At 40.4% G+C, this 20,301-nt stretch overlaps 1 protein-coding gene across 2 annotated transcripts in view; it reads right to left on the bottom strand.

Moving 5' to 3' along the window:
- Positions 1-5,093: 5,093 nt before the first annotated feature.
- atl1 (atlastin GTPase 1) overlaps positions 5,094-20,301 on the bottom strand; it is a 29,833-nt gene continuing 14,625 nt past the window's right edge. For both annotated transcript variants that reach the window (XM_028438467.1, XM_028438466.1), the window contains exons 7-14: positions 19,906-19,998; positions 19,696-19,834; positions 17,948-18,075; positions 17,106-17,162; positions 16,928-16,999; positions 12,572-13,003; positions 11,194-11,208; positions 5,094-6,471 (exon numbers count right to left, since the gene is read on the bottom strand). In XM_028438467.1, coding sequence (XP_028294268.1) covers positions 6,373-6,471; positions 11,194-11,208; positions 12,572-13,003; positions 16,928-16,999; positions 17,106-17,162; positions 17,948-18,075; positions 19,696-19,834; positions 19,906-19,998 — 1,035 coding nt within the window. In that variant the 3' untranslated portion in view covers positions 5,094-6,372. The remainder of the gene's footprint in view (positions 6,472-11,193; positions 11,209-12,571; positions 13,004-16,927; positions 17,000-17,105; positions 17,163-17,947; positions 18,076-19,695; positions 19,835-19,905; positions 19,999-20,301) is intronic.

Here is a 20,301-nt window from a genome sequence, read left to right on the forward strand (position 1 = left end):
CCTCTTCATCACGACGGATCACTGCAGATGCGGACGCTGCACCAATCCTCCTGTCCCCCTCCCACTTTATCCTTCCCTCACTCATGAACAAGACCCCGGGGTAACTTGAACTCCGGTCGAGAATCTTGGACTCAGAACCACATCATCTGTGACCCATTCCTGGGGCCACAAACCAGCCCCTTCAACGCCCCCTGGCTGTGCCTAGAAATTCTATCCATAAAAGTTGTGAACAGAATGGGTGACAAAGGGCAGCACTGGACGAGTCCCTGGGAACCAGTCCCACTTACTGCCAGCAATGTGGACCAAACTCTGTCTCTGGTTGTACGGGAACCGGACTAACCAAAAACTAAACCACTGTTTTTTTCTTCCACAAAAGAAACGTATGTCTAATGAATTTGGTTGAGTTTTATTGATAAGCTTTCAGCTCTGAACCAGTGGATGAGGGTCGTTGTTTAACACAGGCTTTTCTATTAATCAGAAAACAAATACAACATTTCTAATTCATTAACAGACGACTAACAGTCAGAAGAAAGAGATTTTACAACATTACAAATCTTAAGGTTGGCTCATGGTTTTCACTTCTTTAAATTTCTAAACATATTAGCAGGGGAAGGTTTAGCAAATCAAAGCATCAAAATGATAAAGTGAACTGATTCAAACCTCTGAGCCACTGGAATTCACTTCATGATATAATCAGAGGTGCTAAAGGATGGGAATCAGAAGCTGGAGCTCACACTGCACACACATGTTCTACAGTTTCCTGTCTTTTTTTGTGTTATTTGTATGTATTTTTGTGTATTTTTATTGTTTCTTGTGTGTTATAGTTGTTCTCTTTTGTATTTGTTTTCCTCTTGTAATTTTTTGTATGACGTTTGGGTATTTCTGCTGATGTTTTGTGTGTTTGTTGTTTCTTGTTTTTCATTTTGGGAGCCACACAAATTTTGCCGTAGGGCCACGTCAGCGCACACACATTTCACTGCTGAGCCTTGGGTTGAAGGCTTTGAGTCTGACAGTGGTTTGTGTTTCTAATGGAGGGCAATGAGCGCCTGTGAATGGCAGAGGTGCCGCCATGTTTAACAGACCTTTCTCACAACTTCCGTGTTTTCTACCGGAAATACGCAATCGTTGTGGAAACCTACTTCCTGTTGCAGTCATGGCAACGGTTAAACAAGCAATGAGCAAGAGTTGTTGTAGCGTACTGCGTTGCTCTTGTAAAAGCCTTAACTCCTCCCCTGTTAACGATGAAGACAAACGAAAATGGGTTCAGGCTATTCGGCGTGATGAAGGACCAACGTTTACGATTAAATAGGGGAGTATACAATGTCTGCAGTAGACACGTCACACCATCCCTAGCCTTTTTCCTGGAACAATCACACGTCTGAAGGAAAAAGGAAGTCTGTGTATGAGCGGTGCCATTGACGTCAGTTGGAGTCAATATAAAAGAAATTGCACAGAAAGCTTTGAAGCTGAACCATGATGCGAAACATTAACGTTATGTCTTCATGGTAGAGTGGTGTGTGGCTTCTTCAATCACTGTAACAGTGCGTTAATATTTTAAAAAGCATTCTTTGCCTCATATCGCTTAGGCTAATTCCCTAGCTAAGTTGTTGTGTAGCGGATTAGTCATTCAAGCTAACACTTCAGTAACAATTAGCCTAATTGCTCTCTAATGTTATGGACAAATTCTTTGTGTAAAAATGTGTATCCTTTATCCAGTTTCTTCTTCTTGGTGACGGAGTTTTCCTCCACGAGTCTTGCCACGTCGGAAAAGCTCATTTTTGGCAAATCCGTGAGAGCAGTTGTGTAGACTTTCTGCTGTGTTGACATTTTAGTCCGCATTCACTACGATTTCTTATTTGCGGTTATTGTGAGAATGGTCTGTTGAGTGGGAGAAACAAATGGAGACGTTGATAAGGAGCCTCAGACATGACATGGTAAAAATACTACACAATTAAAAACTGTAGAGCAGTTCATTCAATGATGTTTAAAAATCACATGACACTGGATTGACACACACAGATTTTCTTTCTAAACAAGTATTAAATTAAAAGCTACAAAAAAAGAAGAGAAATCCAGTTTCCCCATTTACATCTGGAAATTGTGTCACTTTTAAAGTATATACTGTATCTAGAAAGACTCTCTTTTTAAGAGCAATTTCAATCTTTAATCGCTTAGTTTTCCCGATGTAGAAACACCCGCAACGACATTCAAGTCTGTAAACTACAAAACAAGTGTGACAGTTTCTAAAAGTCTGTAAAGTTCCTTGTCATATTGTCACAATTATTGCATTTTCCACATTGATGATTTCCTACTCTAGAGTCTAACCAGGTCTTTTTTGAAAAAAAAAAACATTAAGTTTACATACTTTAATGTCTTTGTGGGTGTTTCTACATCAAGAGAACTAAGCATCAACTAAAAGCAAGACTGGCTGAACATGAATACATAATTAAAACCAGAAGCCCACAATAACGTATAACGAGACTAATCGTGGTAGCAACTCTAAATATCAGGCATTGAGCAAATACAAAATTCTGGATACAGTAAATACTGTACATTAAAAGCGACACAATTTCCAGGTCTAAATGAGGAAGTGGGTTTCTCCCGTTTTGTTGCTTTTCTGGGCCTAAGATTAATACCAAGATAAAATCTGTGCGTCAATCCAGTGTCGTGTGATTTTTCATGTTTTTAAACATCATTGAATGTTTTCACTTGTGTGACCTTTCACTTTGTCATGTGACCTGTTGAAAATTTGTGCCACATCCGTTCACACCGGATGTGGCACAAATTTTCTTTGACGCGTGCGCCGTGCGAAAGCTTCCGCAGGATCCAAAAACGTTTTCCCCATATTTGCTTCAAATAAACATCTGAAGTGGATGTAAAAGCTCTGCCAGTTAGATGCGCTTTCTTTTCACCATCAACCATGGAGGACCCCAGGATAATCCATGCTCTTTACGTCCTGCGATGCCACCATTATTTTCTCCTCCATGCTGAAATGGGTGAAAATTCTCAACGCAGGCGAATGAAGAATGTCACGAAAAGTCTGGAGCGCTCACACCTTGCGGATCAAATTGCGGCGACCAACAGGAGAAGAATTTGCGTCTATCCCATTAACTTCGGATGTAAATTGGTCGCGCAAACATTTTGTGACGCGTCCGGTGTGAACGCAGCATAGGCTGAAACATGTGGCCCTCATGGATTAAAGGCTTTTTAACAACAGTCCCTCTGAGTGCCTCAGATCTTCTCAGAACTTTACGTTGGATTGATTGAACATCAGAGACCACATTTTTCAAGCAACTTTCAACTTGAACAAACCCATGCAGCACTCCATGCAACTGTTTTTGAATGGTAAAAATACTAATTTCGTGGCCGCAAATGGATTTTTTTTTTTTACCATGTCATGTCACGTGGCTCAGTAACATAAACAGGAAGAATGTCACTTCCTGTCACTGTGAGGCAGAGATCCAGGTTGAACAGCGTTGTTTCACTGATGACGCTTTAGTAACCCTGGGGACTTCATGGAAAAGCTTCTTCTGTAAGTCAGAGTATTACAGTTCATTGCTGCACCATTTTGTAGTCATACAGAATGTATTTTTAATATTTTCACGTTACATTTTATACATCAATGAGGAAACTCAACATGAATACTAATATTAAAAAGACTTTGTAAATCCCGATGCTTCTTTAAATCAAACCTGATTAAATCATTGCACAGCACATGACGTGTGTGTGCAGATGTTTACGATGCAGTAATTGTGGTACACACACAGGAACCATGTTCTCCAATAGCACACGAGTGACTGTAGAAGCTTTGTATACATGCTGCAGGGCTTTGCACAGAGGATTCAGCTTGAGCCGCATTGGGATGATGAAACGGGTCAGGAATGAGGTTCTGTTTCCAAAGCAGGACCACGCCCTGTGGGTCCACGCTTTGACTCCTAGATGACCACAGAGCAGCTGCTGGAATGTTCAGTGGAAAAAGACACAAAGTGCTGTGTGTGTAAACGGTTCATTTCCCTGTGTTTGAGTTGAGTTTTAACCCTCCTATTATCCTTGTTTCAATGTTTATCAGTCAAAAAAAATAATAGTTTCATAACTTTTTGTAATTTGATGAGTACAATTCAGAGATGTCCAGAAAAAGAAGCTTAAAAAAAGAAAAGTGGAAGGATAAAACTTACGGTGTGTTGCTGCTACTGCACGCCGATGACTCGCAACACCTAAAGTGATCGGGGGGCATGCCCCCCCCCCCTCCCTGGAAATGTTTCCAAAAATGATGCTATATGGTGGCTTTTGGTGCATTATATTAGTGTAACTGTGGCTTTTCTTCTGTTTATTTTGTAGCACTTTTCTTAGCATGATGTATTTTCTCACCTAGTTTTTGTTTGCATGATGACATCTGGTATCCATGGCAATGATGACAAATAATTGAGCATCATTATCAGTTTAACTCTTTCCAGGTAAAAATGTACCAACTTATAGTATAGCAGTAGTATGGATGCTTGGTGTCTTAGTAGTCCTCTGTAGAATGCTGTCTGGTACTGGAACATATCTGTATGATTAATATCATTTATGTGTGGTTTGCTCGTTGTTGGTTTTAATAATATATTTAGTGTATCAATGCACATTAATATTCATAATATATCTTACATATACCCTTACATTTGTGATTTTTGTAACCCAGTACCCTGGACGCAGGACTTTTAATTCATGTTGATATTGATCAATAATGTTAAAAAATAAAAATACATATTCAATTTTATAGAGAAGAATTAAAAACACCTTCAAAATCTACTTTTTTCAAATTTGGTCCATGAATTATTCTTACCAGCGACTCTTTTTTTTTAGTTGAAACTTTCTTAAAGATAATGTTTATTTGATTTAGTTGAATTCAGTAATGTTGTGAACGTTAAGATTTATTATATTAATAGGGAAATGATTAGAGAGAATGATTGTTTTCCTTCATTTGCAGCCGCCAGATATTAGTTTGTACCAGCAGAGGGCGCTGGTAACGCAGTGTTCAGTTGGGATGCAGCTATTCTGTGCAGTGAAGAAGAGATGCTATGCACTAGCAGACAGAGCTAATAGAAAAACGTGACTTTTACAGATATTCACGTAATATTACAGATATTCTTTCGGTGCTAAAGGGGTAAGGAATCATTTATGAACATGTTTAAGAGTAGAAGGCGGCCAGAAAGAGAGTAGTAGACTATTCCGCCGGCCACCGCCTACGTTTTTGGACATCTCTGGTACAACTGATCAAGTATGAAATTATCATATTTGTCTCAATTTGCTGAACTCGTATTGCACACATTGATGTTCCGCTGGGGTCCATTTGACCCCCAGCTGTTTTAGCTGTGTAAAACTAGCCTGTCCTTACACACGGCATGCCAGCTCTTTATCCGAATCATTGTTCATTGTGTTCTGTGTGTTTTGCAATCTGCACGCTCTCTCTCTCTTGAAAATGTCTTCTCTAGGAAAAGGTTTACTGTCTGAGGTTTTGAAACAGCTCTTTCACAGTGAAAGTGACGTAGAGGAAAATGTGTCTGAGACCGAGGATTGTGTTGAGGACCCTGATTTTGAGGCATTCTAATCTGATGACTGTTGACGCTCCAGCAGACACAACATGACCAACATCAATCAATATGGTTAATTCTGTGAGAGTTATGAAATTAGAAAAGATACAAAGATACACTAACTCTAAAACTGAAAGCTGGATAAAGGAAAACTCATATCATCACCACAACCAACAGGGTTCATACTCTTGTGTTCAATAGTGTTGTTGGAAACAATTCAAGATAAATGATTTCTAATTAAGTGCCTGATACAAAAACTTGGTCAACAATTTTCTGAAAATCATTTTCTGGAGGCAAATATCTCTGGGGTCAGATGGACCCCAGGGTAAAATGTGTTAGTAATATTTGAGGATAATAGGAGTTTTAAATGACTAATAAATCAGTGATATTATGGCACAATATTACACAAGTGTTGAATAAAACACATTGTTTAAAGCGTAAGTGGCGTGTAGGGCTTAAAGCAGACATACATTATTTATCATGCTGATGATGCTAGTCACACTTAAACTGTTAGCGATGGCAGATGAAGTTCGGACTTCAACAGAACAATCACCACAAATGAAGGATTTCTACACACGTGGACGATCAGAGTGTGCACGGCTCGTCTCCAGCTGAGCTCCCACAGCTGGACACCGTCGGGGCGTCATGCGGTCTACGGTTTGGGTTCTGGATCTAGACCCGATCCACCTGGAGCATACGCTGAGGGGAGAGTTCCTCTGTGACCTACTCACAGGAAGTGAGTGAAGCCACTGTTTGTCCATCAGTAGGAGGTCCCTGCAGAGCTCCACCCCTTTCCCTTCAGTCAGTCCCTCTTCCTGTCCTCGTCCGCCTGAGGCCCGGGGAAGGCGTGGTGGTACAGGTGCCTGTGATTGGCTGCTACGTTGTACAGCTTGTGGAGAGCCTGGAAGAGGAGCACCACACAGAGGTTCTTGATCGAGAACCAGGAGATGATCTGAAGAAGATCTAACAATCAACACAATGCACAACACTCCCACAGTGTGTCAAACTCAAGGCCCGGGGGCTAAATCCGGCCCTTTACTTTAAAGCAGGGGTTCTCAACCTTAAGGTCAAACTAATTTCAGCCCATTTTTGCTTATTTTTACCGTTTTTCTGCAACTACACCAAACTTGCCAAATTTTAACCTATTTTCATCACTTTTTCTTGCCATATTTTTGCTCCTTTTACTGCATTTTTGCTACATTAGTCCCACTTCTACCACTTCATCAAATTTTAATGCTTTTTCAGCATTTTTTTCGACTTTCAAGACATTTTCAGAACTTATAAACCCTTTCCTCCACTTTTCCACCTAATGTCACATATGTTGACCCATTATTGTCACTTTTAACTTATTTTAACCATATTTGATGCTTATTTTTTGCCGATTTAACCACATTCACGATTTAACATGCCCATTATTTGCCAATTTAAACTAATTGTTCCAGTATTGACCCTTTGAATCCTTTTTTACCACTTTTTCTGTTTATTTTTGCCCACTCTCATTTGCAACTTTAAATCAATTTCTGTGGTTTTTCAAATCCCATTTCACCACCTTTTCCACCATTTTAACTATTTTTATTTCTGATTAAAACAAGGATTTCCATCTTTAAGATGACTATAATAATAATAAACCACCTTCAGCTACAGTGGGGGTCCCCACTCTCTGGGACCTTTATTTTTGGGATCACAGGCTGTAAAGGTTGAGAACCACTGCTTTAGGTGTGGCCCAAAACTGACAGAAAAGGATCAACTAATTCAGATGTAAAGAATTCAGTCCCTCCAAATACACAAATCTAATAATAATAATACATTTTATTTGTATATAGCGCTTTTATAGTACTCAAAGACACTTTACAGGGATAAACAATAAGTACAAATACAGAGGCATATAATTAAGTAAAAACACAATGTAACTAGAACTGCAAGCAGTTATTAAAGGGGGCTAAGCCTTCCCGCGCGACTCGGCCCCCAGGCTTTGCGGAGCCCATGGAAGTGCGTCATGAAGGATGACGGGCACAAACCAACGTGCCATTTGCTGTAGATATAACATTTATGAAGATGTAATTTAAGATGTGAAAGTTAGAGGCCAAAATGCGTTTGCACCCATTATAGCTCCCCCTAGTGGTGCACTTTTTGGTATGGGTGATCTGTATGCTCTTATATATGTACCCTGTAAATTTCACAGCCCTCAACATAATACTTGAGCGGAAATAAAAGTTTGTTGTTTATGTTGTAATAAGCCACGCCCACTTTGACCAATTGTGAACAACTTCGAGATATGGCTTCAACAGCGACCCAAGGTCATACCCACTAAATTTCTGCATTTAAGAAATATGCATTTCCCATATTTGCAGCGCCCCCTAGTGGCCTACATTATTCAAATTTAGCTCATACCCTCACAGTCACATGTCAACCAAGGATCTCAGATTTGGTGTTCGCATTTTTATAGCTAGCTAGAAAATTTAACCCTCATATTTTCACCAAATAAAATAATTTTCATAACTTTAGGTCCAACTGAAGCCTCAATGTACCAAGTTTCATGCTGATTGGACAAAACCCCAAGAGGAATTTGAAAAAGTAGGTTTTCCAGTTTTCACAATTTTGCGACTAAACAATTATAGGCGCAAATGGACGTGTCCCAGCCCAGGTGATTCAGTGTTCAGGGAATCTGTGAATATGAGGTTTATGAATGTGCGACATACGGTGTGGGAGTTATAGGCCAAAACACGTTGACCTTGGTTATAGCACCACCTGCTGGTGGACATATGTGGGTTTTTGTGTACGTGGAGGCATCTGGACCAACCCTCCAAATTGCATCACCCTCCCTTGCACGGTTTAGCCTGCAGCACCACTTTTACTGGGGGAAACATAATAATAATAAAAATCCAAGCAATTACAATAGGGTTCCTAGCACCACTGGTCCTATGAACCGCGTATGTTCATAGGACCCACGGGCTTGGCCCCCTAATAAACAATAGATAGACTACAAAATAAAATGGCTATATATTAAAAGCAGTCCGGAATAAGTGGATTTTGAGGTGTTTTTTGAAGTCTCTAAGACTTTGAGGGAATGAGTTCCAGAGGGTGGGGGCGGCAATAGGTTCGACGCCTGCTCCTGGAGGGAGGGGACAGGAGGTTGGTGACGGAGGAGGGGAGGGAGCGAGTTGAGATATGGTGATGAAGCAGGACAGTGAGGTAGGAGGGGCCCAGGTTATGGAGGACTTTGAAAGTAATGAGTAGGACCTTGTAATGTATGCGCTGAGGGATAGGAAGCCAGTGTAGATTTTGAAGAACAGGGGTGATGTGTTCACGGGAACGGGTGTGTGTGAGGAGGCGAGCAGCGGAGTTCTGGATGTACTGAAGTTTATTGAGGGTTTTGGATGGTAGGCCGTAGAGGACGCTGTTGCAGTAATCGAGTCTAGAGGTGATGAAAGCGTGAATGAAGGTTTTGGCGGCGGAAAAGGAAAGGGACGGGCAAAGACGTGCAATGTTTTTTAGCTGAAAGAAAGCAGACCGGGTTATGTGACTGACGTGCTGTTGGTATGAGAGTGTTTGGTCAAAGAAAATGCCAAGGTTACGTATGAGAGGGGATGGTGATAGAGTGGTCTGGTCAAGATGAAGGGAGACATTCTGAGAGGAGTTGATGATGTTTTGGGGGCCAATAATGATGATGTCAGATTTGTCCGAGTTGAGTTTGAGGAAATTGTGTTTCATCCAGACTTTTATTCCTGATAGGCAGTGGGTGAGGGTGGAGAGGGTGGTGGGAGTGATGGATTTAGTGGAGATGTATAACTGAATGTCGTCGGCGTAGCAGTGAAAATGGAGACTGTGACAACGGATTATGGAGCCAAGGGGGAGAAGATAGAGGATGAGGAGGAGAGGACCAAGCACCGAACCTTGGGGGACGCCTTGAGACAGAAAAGCAGTAATGGAGGAGCAGTTATTGATCCAGATGAACTGTTGTCAGGTGGTGAGGTAAGATTGGAGCACGGCCCAGTGATGCTGAGCAACGTTTTCAGGTGGGAGATGAGAATAGAGTGATTGATGGTGTCAAAAGCTGTGCTGAGGTCGAGGAGGATGAGTATATTGAGATGGCCAGAGTCAGAGGAGAGCAGGAGATCATTGGTGATCTTGAGTAGAGCTGTTTCTGTACATTGGGAACAGAATCCAGACTGGAAGGGTTTGAACTGACTGTTTGAGGTGGGATTTTAGCTGGCTGGCTACAACGTGTTCCAGGATTTTAGACAGGAAGGGGAGATTAGATATGGGACTGAAGTTAGCAAGAGGTTTTTTAAGGAGGCGGTGATGGGGGCCAGCTTGAGAGACTGAGGAACAAAACCAGTGGAGAGTGATAAGTTAATGATTCTGGAAATCAGAGGGGAAATGATGGAAAAGCTACTTTTAATGAAACCAGAGGGAACAGGGTCCAAGGAGCAGGTCAGAGTTTTATTGCCAGAAATTATTTTTAAGAGTTTGCTTGAAGAGAGAGGGATGAACTGAAAGAGAGGCTGGGGAAGGTGAGGAGATGGTGGATCAGTTGGAGGCACTGAGTGACCTGTGGGGGGAGTGAGGATGCTGTAGATGGTGTTAACTTAAGATTGAAAGGAAGTGAGGAGACTGTGAAGGATGCTGATGTATTATCACTGGGTGTAGGAGGTTGTTGATTGTGGGAAAAAAGACTTTTAGGGTTTTTGGAGCCAGTGAGTAGAAGTTGGATCGAGCAGTTGTTGTATTGCTGGATGTGTTCAGTGTACATTTGAAGATGGACAGTTCAACCAGTTTTTCTATATAGTCTCAAGCCGGCGTTTGCAGGATTTCATTTTATGGAGTTCAGGAGTGAACCAGGGCGCTGAACGGGTAAAAGAGACCATTTTGGTTTTTATGGGTGCCAGTTCATTAAGACAGGTGGAGAGTGTGTTATTGTAGTAGGTTTTCAGACAGTGGGGGGGGGGGGGTGGAGGCTAGTTTGGTGGCCAATGTGGTTGAAAAAGCCAAAGGAGAAATGGAGATGAGGTTTCGAAAAGATATAGTGCGTGTGTTTTGAGGGTGGGGAGACGGATGTCGATGGCTAGGTGATCAGAAATGTGGAGATTTTGGCTGGAAAGGTTGTGGATAGAGAGGCCGGGATAAGACCATGGGAGTGAGTGGGAAAATGTACATGTTGGGAGAGATTAAAACAGTGAGGAGACGCAAAGAGCTGGGTCAGAAAGTCCGTCAAATCAGAGAGAAAGGAGGAGTTTGTCTAATGAATCTAATGAAACTACACAATATGTGCAGGACTATCTCACATTTTATAATATCCTTTAATTTCTCACAAACTAGAAAACTCTCCTGAAAACCACCACATATTGTGCCTGGATGTTACATGGAGCCTGCATTTCTATGTGGAAGTTACAAGTGAATATCATTAAAATGAGATCTAACAGGTGAGTGTTGGGTCCAGCTCTGACGGCTTGGAGGAGCTTTTACTGTCTGAGGGATTCTGTTCTTAATTTCTGTTAGTGCTGCTGGCTGATAAATCATCGCTTGAATAAAAGCAGAGCATGCAGAAAGAAGAGCAAACATATGGTATGTACAGTATGTGTACTTAATCAAACGTTACATCAGCAGTAAACGTATCACGTACCTCATTGGTGCTTCCCTGCAGCAGCATTCAGAAACAAAGGCAGAAACATCATCACACGTTACATTACAAAACTCACAATATACATCAACATCACTACAATATGAGATCACACGAGGGCACAAATGAGCTGAGGGTCACATGATCAACAATCATGATGTCAGCATTGTAGGAAAGAACTATATGAAGATGGATTTGCTTGACTTCTAACTGCAGAAACATGTATTAATGAAACAAACAACTAATCCGTAGCAAAGGTCCTCAGAATAATAATAATGACCAATCTGAGCAGGAATATAGGAAAGAATTATTTTTGTCTGTTTTTGTTGTCATTTATCTCCTAATTTGTCTGTATAGGTGTGTTCCTGTTGTCATTTTGGTGTGTTTTTTTTGTGTATTTTATTGTCATTTTGGTGTTTTTGTGTGTTTTGGTTATTTTGATGAGTTTTTGTAGTCCTTTTGGTGTTTTTTGTGTGTTTTATTGTGACTATGGTGTGTTTTATGAGTCATTGAGTATGTTTCATTGTCATTTTGGTGTTTTTTTTGTGTTTTTCTGGAGTCATTTTGTGTGTATTATTGTGACTTTGGTATGTTTTTGTGTGCGTAGGACCCTACTGTAATGCACCTTGTTTTTATTATTCTTCTTACAAAAAAGTGATTGCATTTTTGAAACATGTTCAAAAACTCGTGAAAATTTGAACGTATATTAGGACTGGCAAAAAATGTGATATTTTGGTGGGATTGGTCATGTGAATGGCAAAATGACTCAATGGCGTCCCCTTGAAAATTGTATTTGCTCACAGCTGGAACTGATGACATCATCACTGTGGAACTTCTGCAAAATTGTGTTTCATTGTCATTTGGGTGTGTTTTTGTGAGTTTTCTGGAGTTATTTTGTGTGTTTTATTGTCATTTTGCTGTGTTTTTATGTTTTTTCCGGAGTCCTTTCAATTATAATTTTTTTAAACAATTAATGTCAATTTGGTGACTACGAGAAAAAAATAATGAATACAAAATACATAAGAAGAGCCCATTTTGTGTGTTTTTGTTGTCCTATATTTTTGTGTTCTGTTGTAATTTCTAGTGTACATTTTGTTCTTCTACTTTCAAGGTGGTGTCGCCCTCTAGCGTTTGAAAACATTTGATAAACTAGATTTTCTATTTAAATTGGAGGTTATGAAACCTGAGTGTATTTTATTATTTAGTGTTTACTCATTTTCAACCTTCAATCAACTCATAAAGCCTTAGAAGGGCACGTGTTTATTTATTCTACATGGATGTAATGTTGATACCAGGGTTAGAGTTAATTACATTTTTCAATTACAATTATATCTTCAATTACAACTCATTTCTGATTATGGTGACTGGCATTTTTGCTGACCTGGTCCCACAGCGCTCCAGCCACCTGGTCGATGACCGCCCCCAGCTCTCTGTACTCCCCCGAGTAGCGGATGTAGGCCCAGGTGCAGAGCGTGATGAGGGCCAGGCCCAGGATCATGTTACACAAGCTGGCCACGATGTCCACGCCCACAAAGCCTGTGATGCCAGCGGCCACGTACATGACGAAGATGACCACGAACAGTGTGGCCGGCGTGCGGGCGGCGTGGAAAATGTTCTTGGAGTCGTTGTGCTTGATGTACTGAACAAAGACCTCGTCAATCTCTCCTTCCAGCTGCTGCAGGTAGCGCCGGCTGAACTCCTCGCCACCCATCTTCTTCACGCCCCGGAACACCTGCAGGGCGTCCTCTCTGATGACGCTGTGTCGGGCCTGCAGCTCAGTGGGAGCGAGGAAGGGGCGCTCCCCCCCACAGACCTGGAACCCCCAGGGAGAAGGTCAGAGAACATGTCACTAATGACAACCAATGACCAGCAGATCTACACACTTAGCAACGCTTAGTTTATACCACACATGGGTCACATGCAGCCCCCAAAGTAAACGTAGAAAATTACACAAAATAACAACAAGAACACAAAAAAAACTCATCAAAAATGATTCCAAAATGTCAGGTTCTGTTTAGTTTTAGTTGTCTTTCGCCCTCGTGGTTTTCTTTTTGTTCCGTTTAGTTTTTATTCTAGTTCTTGTTTCATGTGTTAACTCTTGTCTTTGTGTTTCCAGGTCGTCCTGCTCATGTCGCCTCCTCCCAGTGATGTCAGTGGCTACGTCCGAATATTCCCTCCTATCTCCTTTCCTATCCACTTTTCCTCAACCCCCGGAAGTGTTTCAGTGGTGTCCATGATGAAGAGCATTCAAATTCTCTTTAAGCTAAGGAAAGGAGGCTCAATGATTCCTTTATTTCCTCTGTTAGCCTAGGAAACACTGATGCATCCTTTACCAAAGGAGACGAGTTAATGCTGTCCCACAATTTCTTGCGGCGACAACATTTAAAGGGACACACACACCCGAGCACTTACGGAAACTCACGATGACAGACAAGGGACGGAGATCATATAAGTTACCAATACAATAATATGCCTTGAACAACTTTAAATAAATAATCTAAAACCCATATCTTATGATATGTAAGACAAATTATCAGATTATAACTGACATAAAAAGGGATCAGAAACATTTTTAGTCCCATTATGTTTTATTCTCAGTGGAAGGTGAGTGTGAGGAACCATTCTCAATGTTCTCTTAGTTTCACTTCTGTTCCTCGTAGCCTGGTAGCCTCTATTCCTTTGATTTACATTCAAACCTTGTGATTTTTGAGATTATATCAGTAGAAAGTGTTATCTATGCGCTTTTAGTCCATTTTTGGAAATGTGTAGTTTTTTTAACCTCAGCAGACGTCACTAACCTTATTACGTCACCTAGTGGAAGTGTGTCTGATTGTCAAAACAAACATGATGGCCTTTTCTTAACTTCTCTCCTAACACCTAAAAGTGGATATAATAGGAAAGGAGATAGGAGGGACTATTCAGGCGCAGCCTGTGTGTGTGGGTTGTGACTGATGAGCTGCCTCATGTTTCCACCCAGGTGTGACCCTTTCCAATCAGGCCTCCTGCACTGTTTAGCTGAGTGCTTGGACCCAGAATGGTTGCTGGATGATTGTGAATGTCAACGTTACCCTCCTCATGTGCTGCTGCTGCGTATTGTACCTCGTGCCTTATTGGATTTTGTTTATTTTCTATTATGAATATTACGCCTGCCTCGTTCTCTCTCTGTGCTTGGATCCTCCTCATCCTCAACTCTGACATGTGACACAAATAGACAGAAAAACATGCAAAATTATATTTTCAAATACAATAATTAAAAAATGCTATAAAAAAAGGACAACAAAAATATACTTCAAAAACAAAAAATGAAATACCAACACAAAGAATATTACTCATAACACACAAAACAACAACAAACAGTATATACACGAAGGGCCTGTACTATGAAGCTGGATTAATATGTGTTATTTTTTGTAATCATTTTGTTTATTTTGGTTGTTTTGCATATTTGAGTATTCTTGTAGTCTTCTTGTGTGTTTGTGTTTTTTTCACCCTTGAACACATTTTCGTTTTTAAATGTAATTTTGTGTGTGTTTTGGATGCATTTTGTGTATTTTTGGAGTCATTTTGGACCTATAGTCTGAAGCCGGATAAGTTTATCCTGATATCTCTCCATTAGCTTCACCTAACCAAACATTCTGCGTCAGAGAGCAGAGGTGTATTCCATGAAGGAGGGTTAACAAACTCTGAGTCTATCCATAAACTCTGGGTCAACAAACCCAGTGATGGGAAACTCTGGGTATCTGATTCCATTACAGCTGGTATGAAGTGGGTTAATCAACCCTGAGTATGTAAACCTTGGGTTACTGACGTGCACGCGCGCGATAAAAAGCCATCATCAATGGACCAGAGATGACTCGAGCTGCCATGACAACCACCCGGAATAGAGTGATTTATTCACCCTAATGGGTGAAATAAGCCGGTATTTGAGGAATATGAGCCTGTTCTAAAGGTGTTCAGTCTTCAGTGGAATGGCTCTTGTAAATGGTTGAATGTAGGTGTGGCGGGGCGTTTTAATCATTCTACCTGTATTTAAATACAGTGAGCAGTCGGGACCAGGGAATCAGCTCTGTTTGCTCTAAAAAATCAGGAAAAGTTAAATATGTCGATGTAAACCTCTATTGTTTACAGAAAGATGTAAAAACAGTTGGGAGCAGAAATAAAATGTGACTGTAGGCTGAGGTTTGGTAGTAGAAAAAGAATGAGAAGAAGACAGCTTTGAGACTGAAAGAAGACGAGCACAGTGGACTAAACTACTGTTTGGTTCCAAAGATGTACGCAGAGGCATGTGCACAGGTCTTGCAGTGAAAACCAACTAACAAACAACTGTTAATGTCAACATCAGATCAGCGCACGGGTACCAGGTGAAAGTCAAACACAAACAGGGGCGCAGTGCACGCAAGAGACCCATCGGAACTGTTTACATAATCCATGTATCAAAGATCAGGATAATCCATGTTATTATTCCTGGAGCTGCAGCAGGAAAAGAAGAACGCTGCACGCAAACAACACTATGTGACCAAAACATCTGTCTGAACCCGACCCGTCTGGTGCCGTCGGGTCCCGTCATGGTTCGGTCGGGTATCCATCCTCTAGTACAGGTTAATGTGCAGGTTAAATATGAATGTTTTATGTGTGGCAAGAAATGTGTTGATCACATGATCACGTGTTATCATATTCATGTTACTTTTTGTAGCCTTTCAAATACATAAACTAAAAAAAAATCTACTGTTTATTTCTTGATGTTAATTTATTTTATTTTAAACTGTTTTTAAGTTTCCATTTTAAATCACACATTATTCTATATCATTTTAAGTGTATAGAATATAGAAAGTGTCTGTTAGTACGGTTGCCGTACGGACAACCCTGGTGCTATTGATACGTTTACCGAAGCACACGTACGTAGCGTCTTAGGGTTGGGTTATGAACCTATATCGCAACAATTTTTAGGGTTAGGTTTAGTCTTAGTCACATGACCTAAACTGGCCAATGAGGGGCATATGGATAGAATGTCGGTGTATTGATACGGCAACCGTACGGGTAGCCACTGCCTATAATTGAATCCACTGTATTGTCTTCATAGAGAAGGTATTTCTGGCTCCAGGAGGACTTTAATCCAGGTGAGATGAGGTTCAATGGTTCCTTGTAGAGTAAAGGTTGCAGACCCCTGCTCTGGTATCAGCTGTAAACAGATGATGGCTGCAGTTACCTTAACCACCGTGGGGTCACTATGGAGTCTGATTTATAAACGCTGCCCTATGTTCCTTAAAAAGTGTGCTGACACGCTCTGGTGGCTGATGTTAGAGAATAATCAGGGACTGTTAAAGGACTTCTATTCTAAGGGTTTGTGTGTCTTCAACCTGAATAGAAACACTTGCCGTTTATCATCCCATGGGTTAATATTGTATAATCTCACACTTTTACGCCGTTTCCTGCCCGTGTTCTTTTCTTCCTGCTTGTTCTGCAGTTGTTTTTGGTCTGAATTATGGATTTATATTCTTCATATTTCTAAAGAATTGTTGGTTTGGGGCGTAAGTCTGCACGGTTTGTCCGTAAAACACCTGGGTTAATTGAATGTGTTTATATCCTGCTGCGTAGTACAGCTGCGCTCTGACGGAGAATGTTTGGTTAGGTGAAGCTAACGGTGAGATATCAGGACATACCTATCCAGCTTCATAGTACAGGCCCTTAGTGTACTAGATGTATGATTTATATGAGAAGAAATGGTACAAAGTCAGACCTCCTCCATCTTCTTGTTGTAAAGATCCTTTGCAGCAGCAACAGCTGCTAAGTTGTTTGCTTCTGCTGTGGCCTGTGTGGAAACACACGTGTAAAACATGCAGGTCAAACCTCAGCTAAACAAGCAACATCCAATCTACTACTATTAGATTAAAAAGTGCTGACTAAACTAAAAGTACCTGCAGCATCGACTTTGGATGTGGCAACTCTTCCCCCTGGTAGATTTTAATGTAAGCCTGTAAATCCATCAAAACAATATCAAATATTATTAAAAGTTTGTCCTTTTTTCTCTAGTATTATTATTTATTTCATGTAGATGAATAAACAACACTAACCACAGCGGTAATATTAATTACTTTTAGGGAAAACACTAGATAATATAAATCACAACAGTGATTAAAAATAATAATAGCAGCTATAACAAACAATAAAAACAGCACGAATAATACTACATAATAAAATTAATTATTAGTTATAAAATAGTAATAATAATAACAATAGTAATAATACCCTTATTTAGAAAACACTTATCAAATGAAAGTACAGTGCAGTAAATAAAATAAAATCCACAATCGATGATAAACTTTAAAGTATGAGAAAAAATAAAAACAAAACATATCTTATTAATAATATTGATAAAATTATAATATTATTAATAATAAAAGTGATGACAATAGGAACACAAATAAAGATAACCTCATGCAGTTACAGAATAAGAGTGACTGCTAAAAAGTTTTTAATAATTACAATTATTGTATACATCTAATAATATAGTCTTGATGTTTGTCATTTTGGTTGAAACAATAAAACTGTAAAGGTTATAGCAACAAACAAAAAGAGAAACTGTGATTAACACAAACAATAATGGGAATAAGTTATTATAGATTATAATAATCTGAGCATTAAATATATACAATAAAATAGTCTGCAGGGGAGTCGCCATGTTGATTCAAAGTGATATAAGGTGATAAAACTGTTGGAATGTGCTTGTTACAGTGAATTGATGGATCTTTAGTCTGACCTTGAAATACTCCAGAAGGCCTCTGCACGTGATTTTGCTGCCGTTGATTTCCTTCACGTCGATGTTTTGAGGGCTGAGAAGCCATGGAACCAAAACCTCCAGGTTGTTGATGAATTCCTCGTCTATTTCTGAAGGTGGAGGAGAAGCACGTTGGAACTCGTGAGTGATCAATGGAATTAAACCAGTAGAAAAGATAGAAGAAATGTAATATATTTATTCAAATTAATAAAGATGTTTATTTAAATGTTTTGCCTCAATAAAATTGCTGATATACAAATCAAATAAATTATCTAGAAATGAAGAAAGCGCACGCGGGAAGTAGACGCACCAGTATTTACTGGGACACACGTGATGCGTTGTTGTTCATGTTCAACTTGTGTTTATTTGAAACAGAATTGCTTTAATAAATAAGCAATGCTGTAATCATTATTTGAATGAGTTTGATTTTTATCACCAACTTTTTAAATTCATTGGTTTAGTAAACTTAGTGTATGAAGGCAGTTTAATGCTGAATCATTTCTGTTTCAGTTAATTTTAATTATTGGTAAATCTCAGTTAGTGGTAGAACCTTTTAAAAGACAAGTTGGAATATCGGCGTCAGTGACAATGATCTTAAAGGTGCAGTCTGCAACTCTTATAAAAGTAACTTTTTGTCATATTTACTAAAGCTGTCACTATATAAGTACAGCTTTACATCAAACTAGTAGTTTGTGTGAAAAAAATAGGCTCATTGAGCCCCGCCCCCTGTTGCTCTTGCAGCATTTGGTAGATTTCCAGAATGCACTGCGACCAGGCAAAAAGAACCAATCAGAGCCAGGATTGTGTTTGATGCAGTGTCTGACAGCTGTTGCTCACAGGCCCCGCCCCTTTCCCGGAGCTAGAGCGCCGTCTTTTTTACAGTGTATGGTCTGGAGGAGTAGAAGATGGAATTGGTGACTTTTCTGCTTGAAAGGTAATTACTGCTGCTTGATTGACATTATGTTTGATTTGTAATTGTTACACTAGAACTCTGTGGTGCATGTGTTGTTCATGTGTCACTTACAGCAGCCGAACGGAGGCTGCTGTAAGTGCCACTGTGTTGCTGCTGTTGCTGAGGTGTGTGCACATTGAGAGAGAGAAGTGCTGCCATAATATGCTTTTAACAGAGCATGTTATAATACTGTGATGTTGCTGTCGGACTAACGTTAGCTTGTTAGCTCATCTGAGGGAGGGACTTTAGAAAGTTTGTAGGCAGGGCAAGAGAGCAGCGGGGAGGGAGGCGGAGAGAGGGATCTGAGAGTTGTGGACTGCACCTTTAACATAAATAGGTATCAATAAATCATCACATCATTTTTGTAGCCTTGAATTCAATTCGTGTATATTTGTTGTCATTTTTTGTGTTTTTTTTTTTTTTTATTATTATTGTGGTCCTTTCGTCTATTTTTCTGTAAATTTGTATACAGTTCTAGTGCAGTGCCTGTAGGAAGTATATATTGCTATAGAAAAGTGGGAGGGTCAGTAGCTTTTTCATGGATAGCCAAATGAGGTTGTGTTTGAAGGTGGGACGTCGTCACTGTAGAGCTAGGACTGATGACATCATCACTGAGTCCATAGACTCAGGAGGTGAGGGTGGGGCGTCCAAACAAATCCAACGTTGCACACCCTTGAACCAAGCAGCAGCCATGTTGAAACTCTCAGGTCAGTCTGATCCTGATCCACAGAGATATTTGAGGAAGACACACACACACGCGCGCAAAAGAGGACTCTACCTTTGATTCTCCCATCAAAGTGTGGGTTGGTGGCCACTTTGAGGCCAGGGTGAGGCATCAGGAAGCAGGAGATGTTGGTAAAGCACGAGTGGATGTGTTTACGCACGTTCTGCAGCTCCTCGTGTTGGTTCTCTGAGATCTGAAACACAACCACACTCATCATCACCAAACGCCCTCTAAAGGCAGCCTTCAGCCTCAGCAATGACCCACCTTCAGTCTCTTCTCAAGGAACTTCATGCCTCCTTCCTGTCCGTAGTGGAACTCGTATGGAAAACTCCAGTCTCGGACCAGGAAAATCATGGACTGGGAAATTAAATATTTAGATTTGAATTTGCTTCGTTTCAAATGAAACCCCACGTGCATTCTTTCCCAGGACCATCAATACTCAACTTACCATAACCTGCCATTTATTATATTGTTAGAGCAAGCATGGGCAATTGGTGGGCTGTGGGCCACATGCGGCCCTAAATATAATTTTGTGCGGCCCCCAAAGTAAATACACAAACAGCAACACAATATGACACAAAATGACACAAAATGTTCATTTTGTTTTGTCTTTTAATTTGATCTCCTGACATGTTTCGACAGCAGACGCCTCTGACGAAG

Source organism: Gouania willdenowi, chromosome 22 (assembly GCF_900634775.1).
Source record: "Gouania willdenowi chromosome 22, fGouWil2.1, whole genome shotgun sequence".
NCBI classification, from domain to species: domain Eukaryota; kingdom Metazoa; phylum Chordata; class Actinopteri; order Blenniiformes; family Gobiesocidae; genus Gouania; species Gouania willdenowi.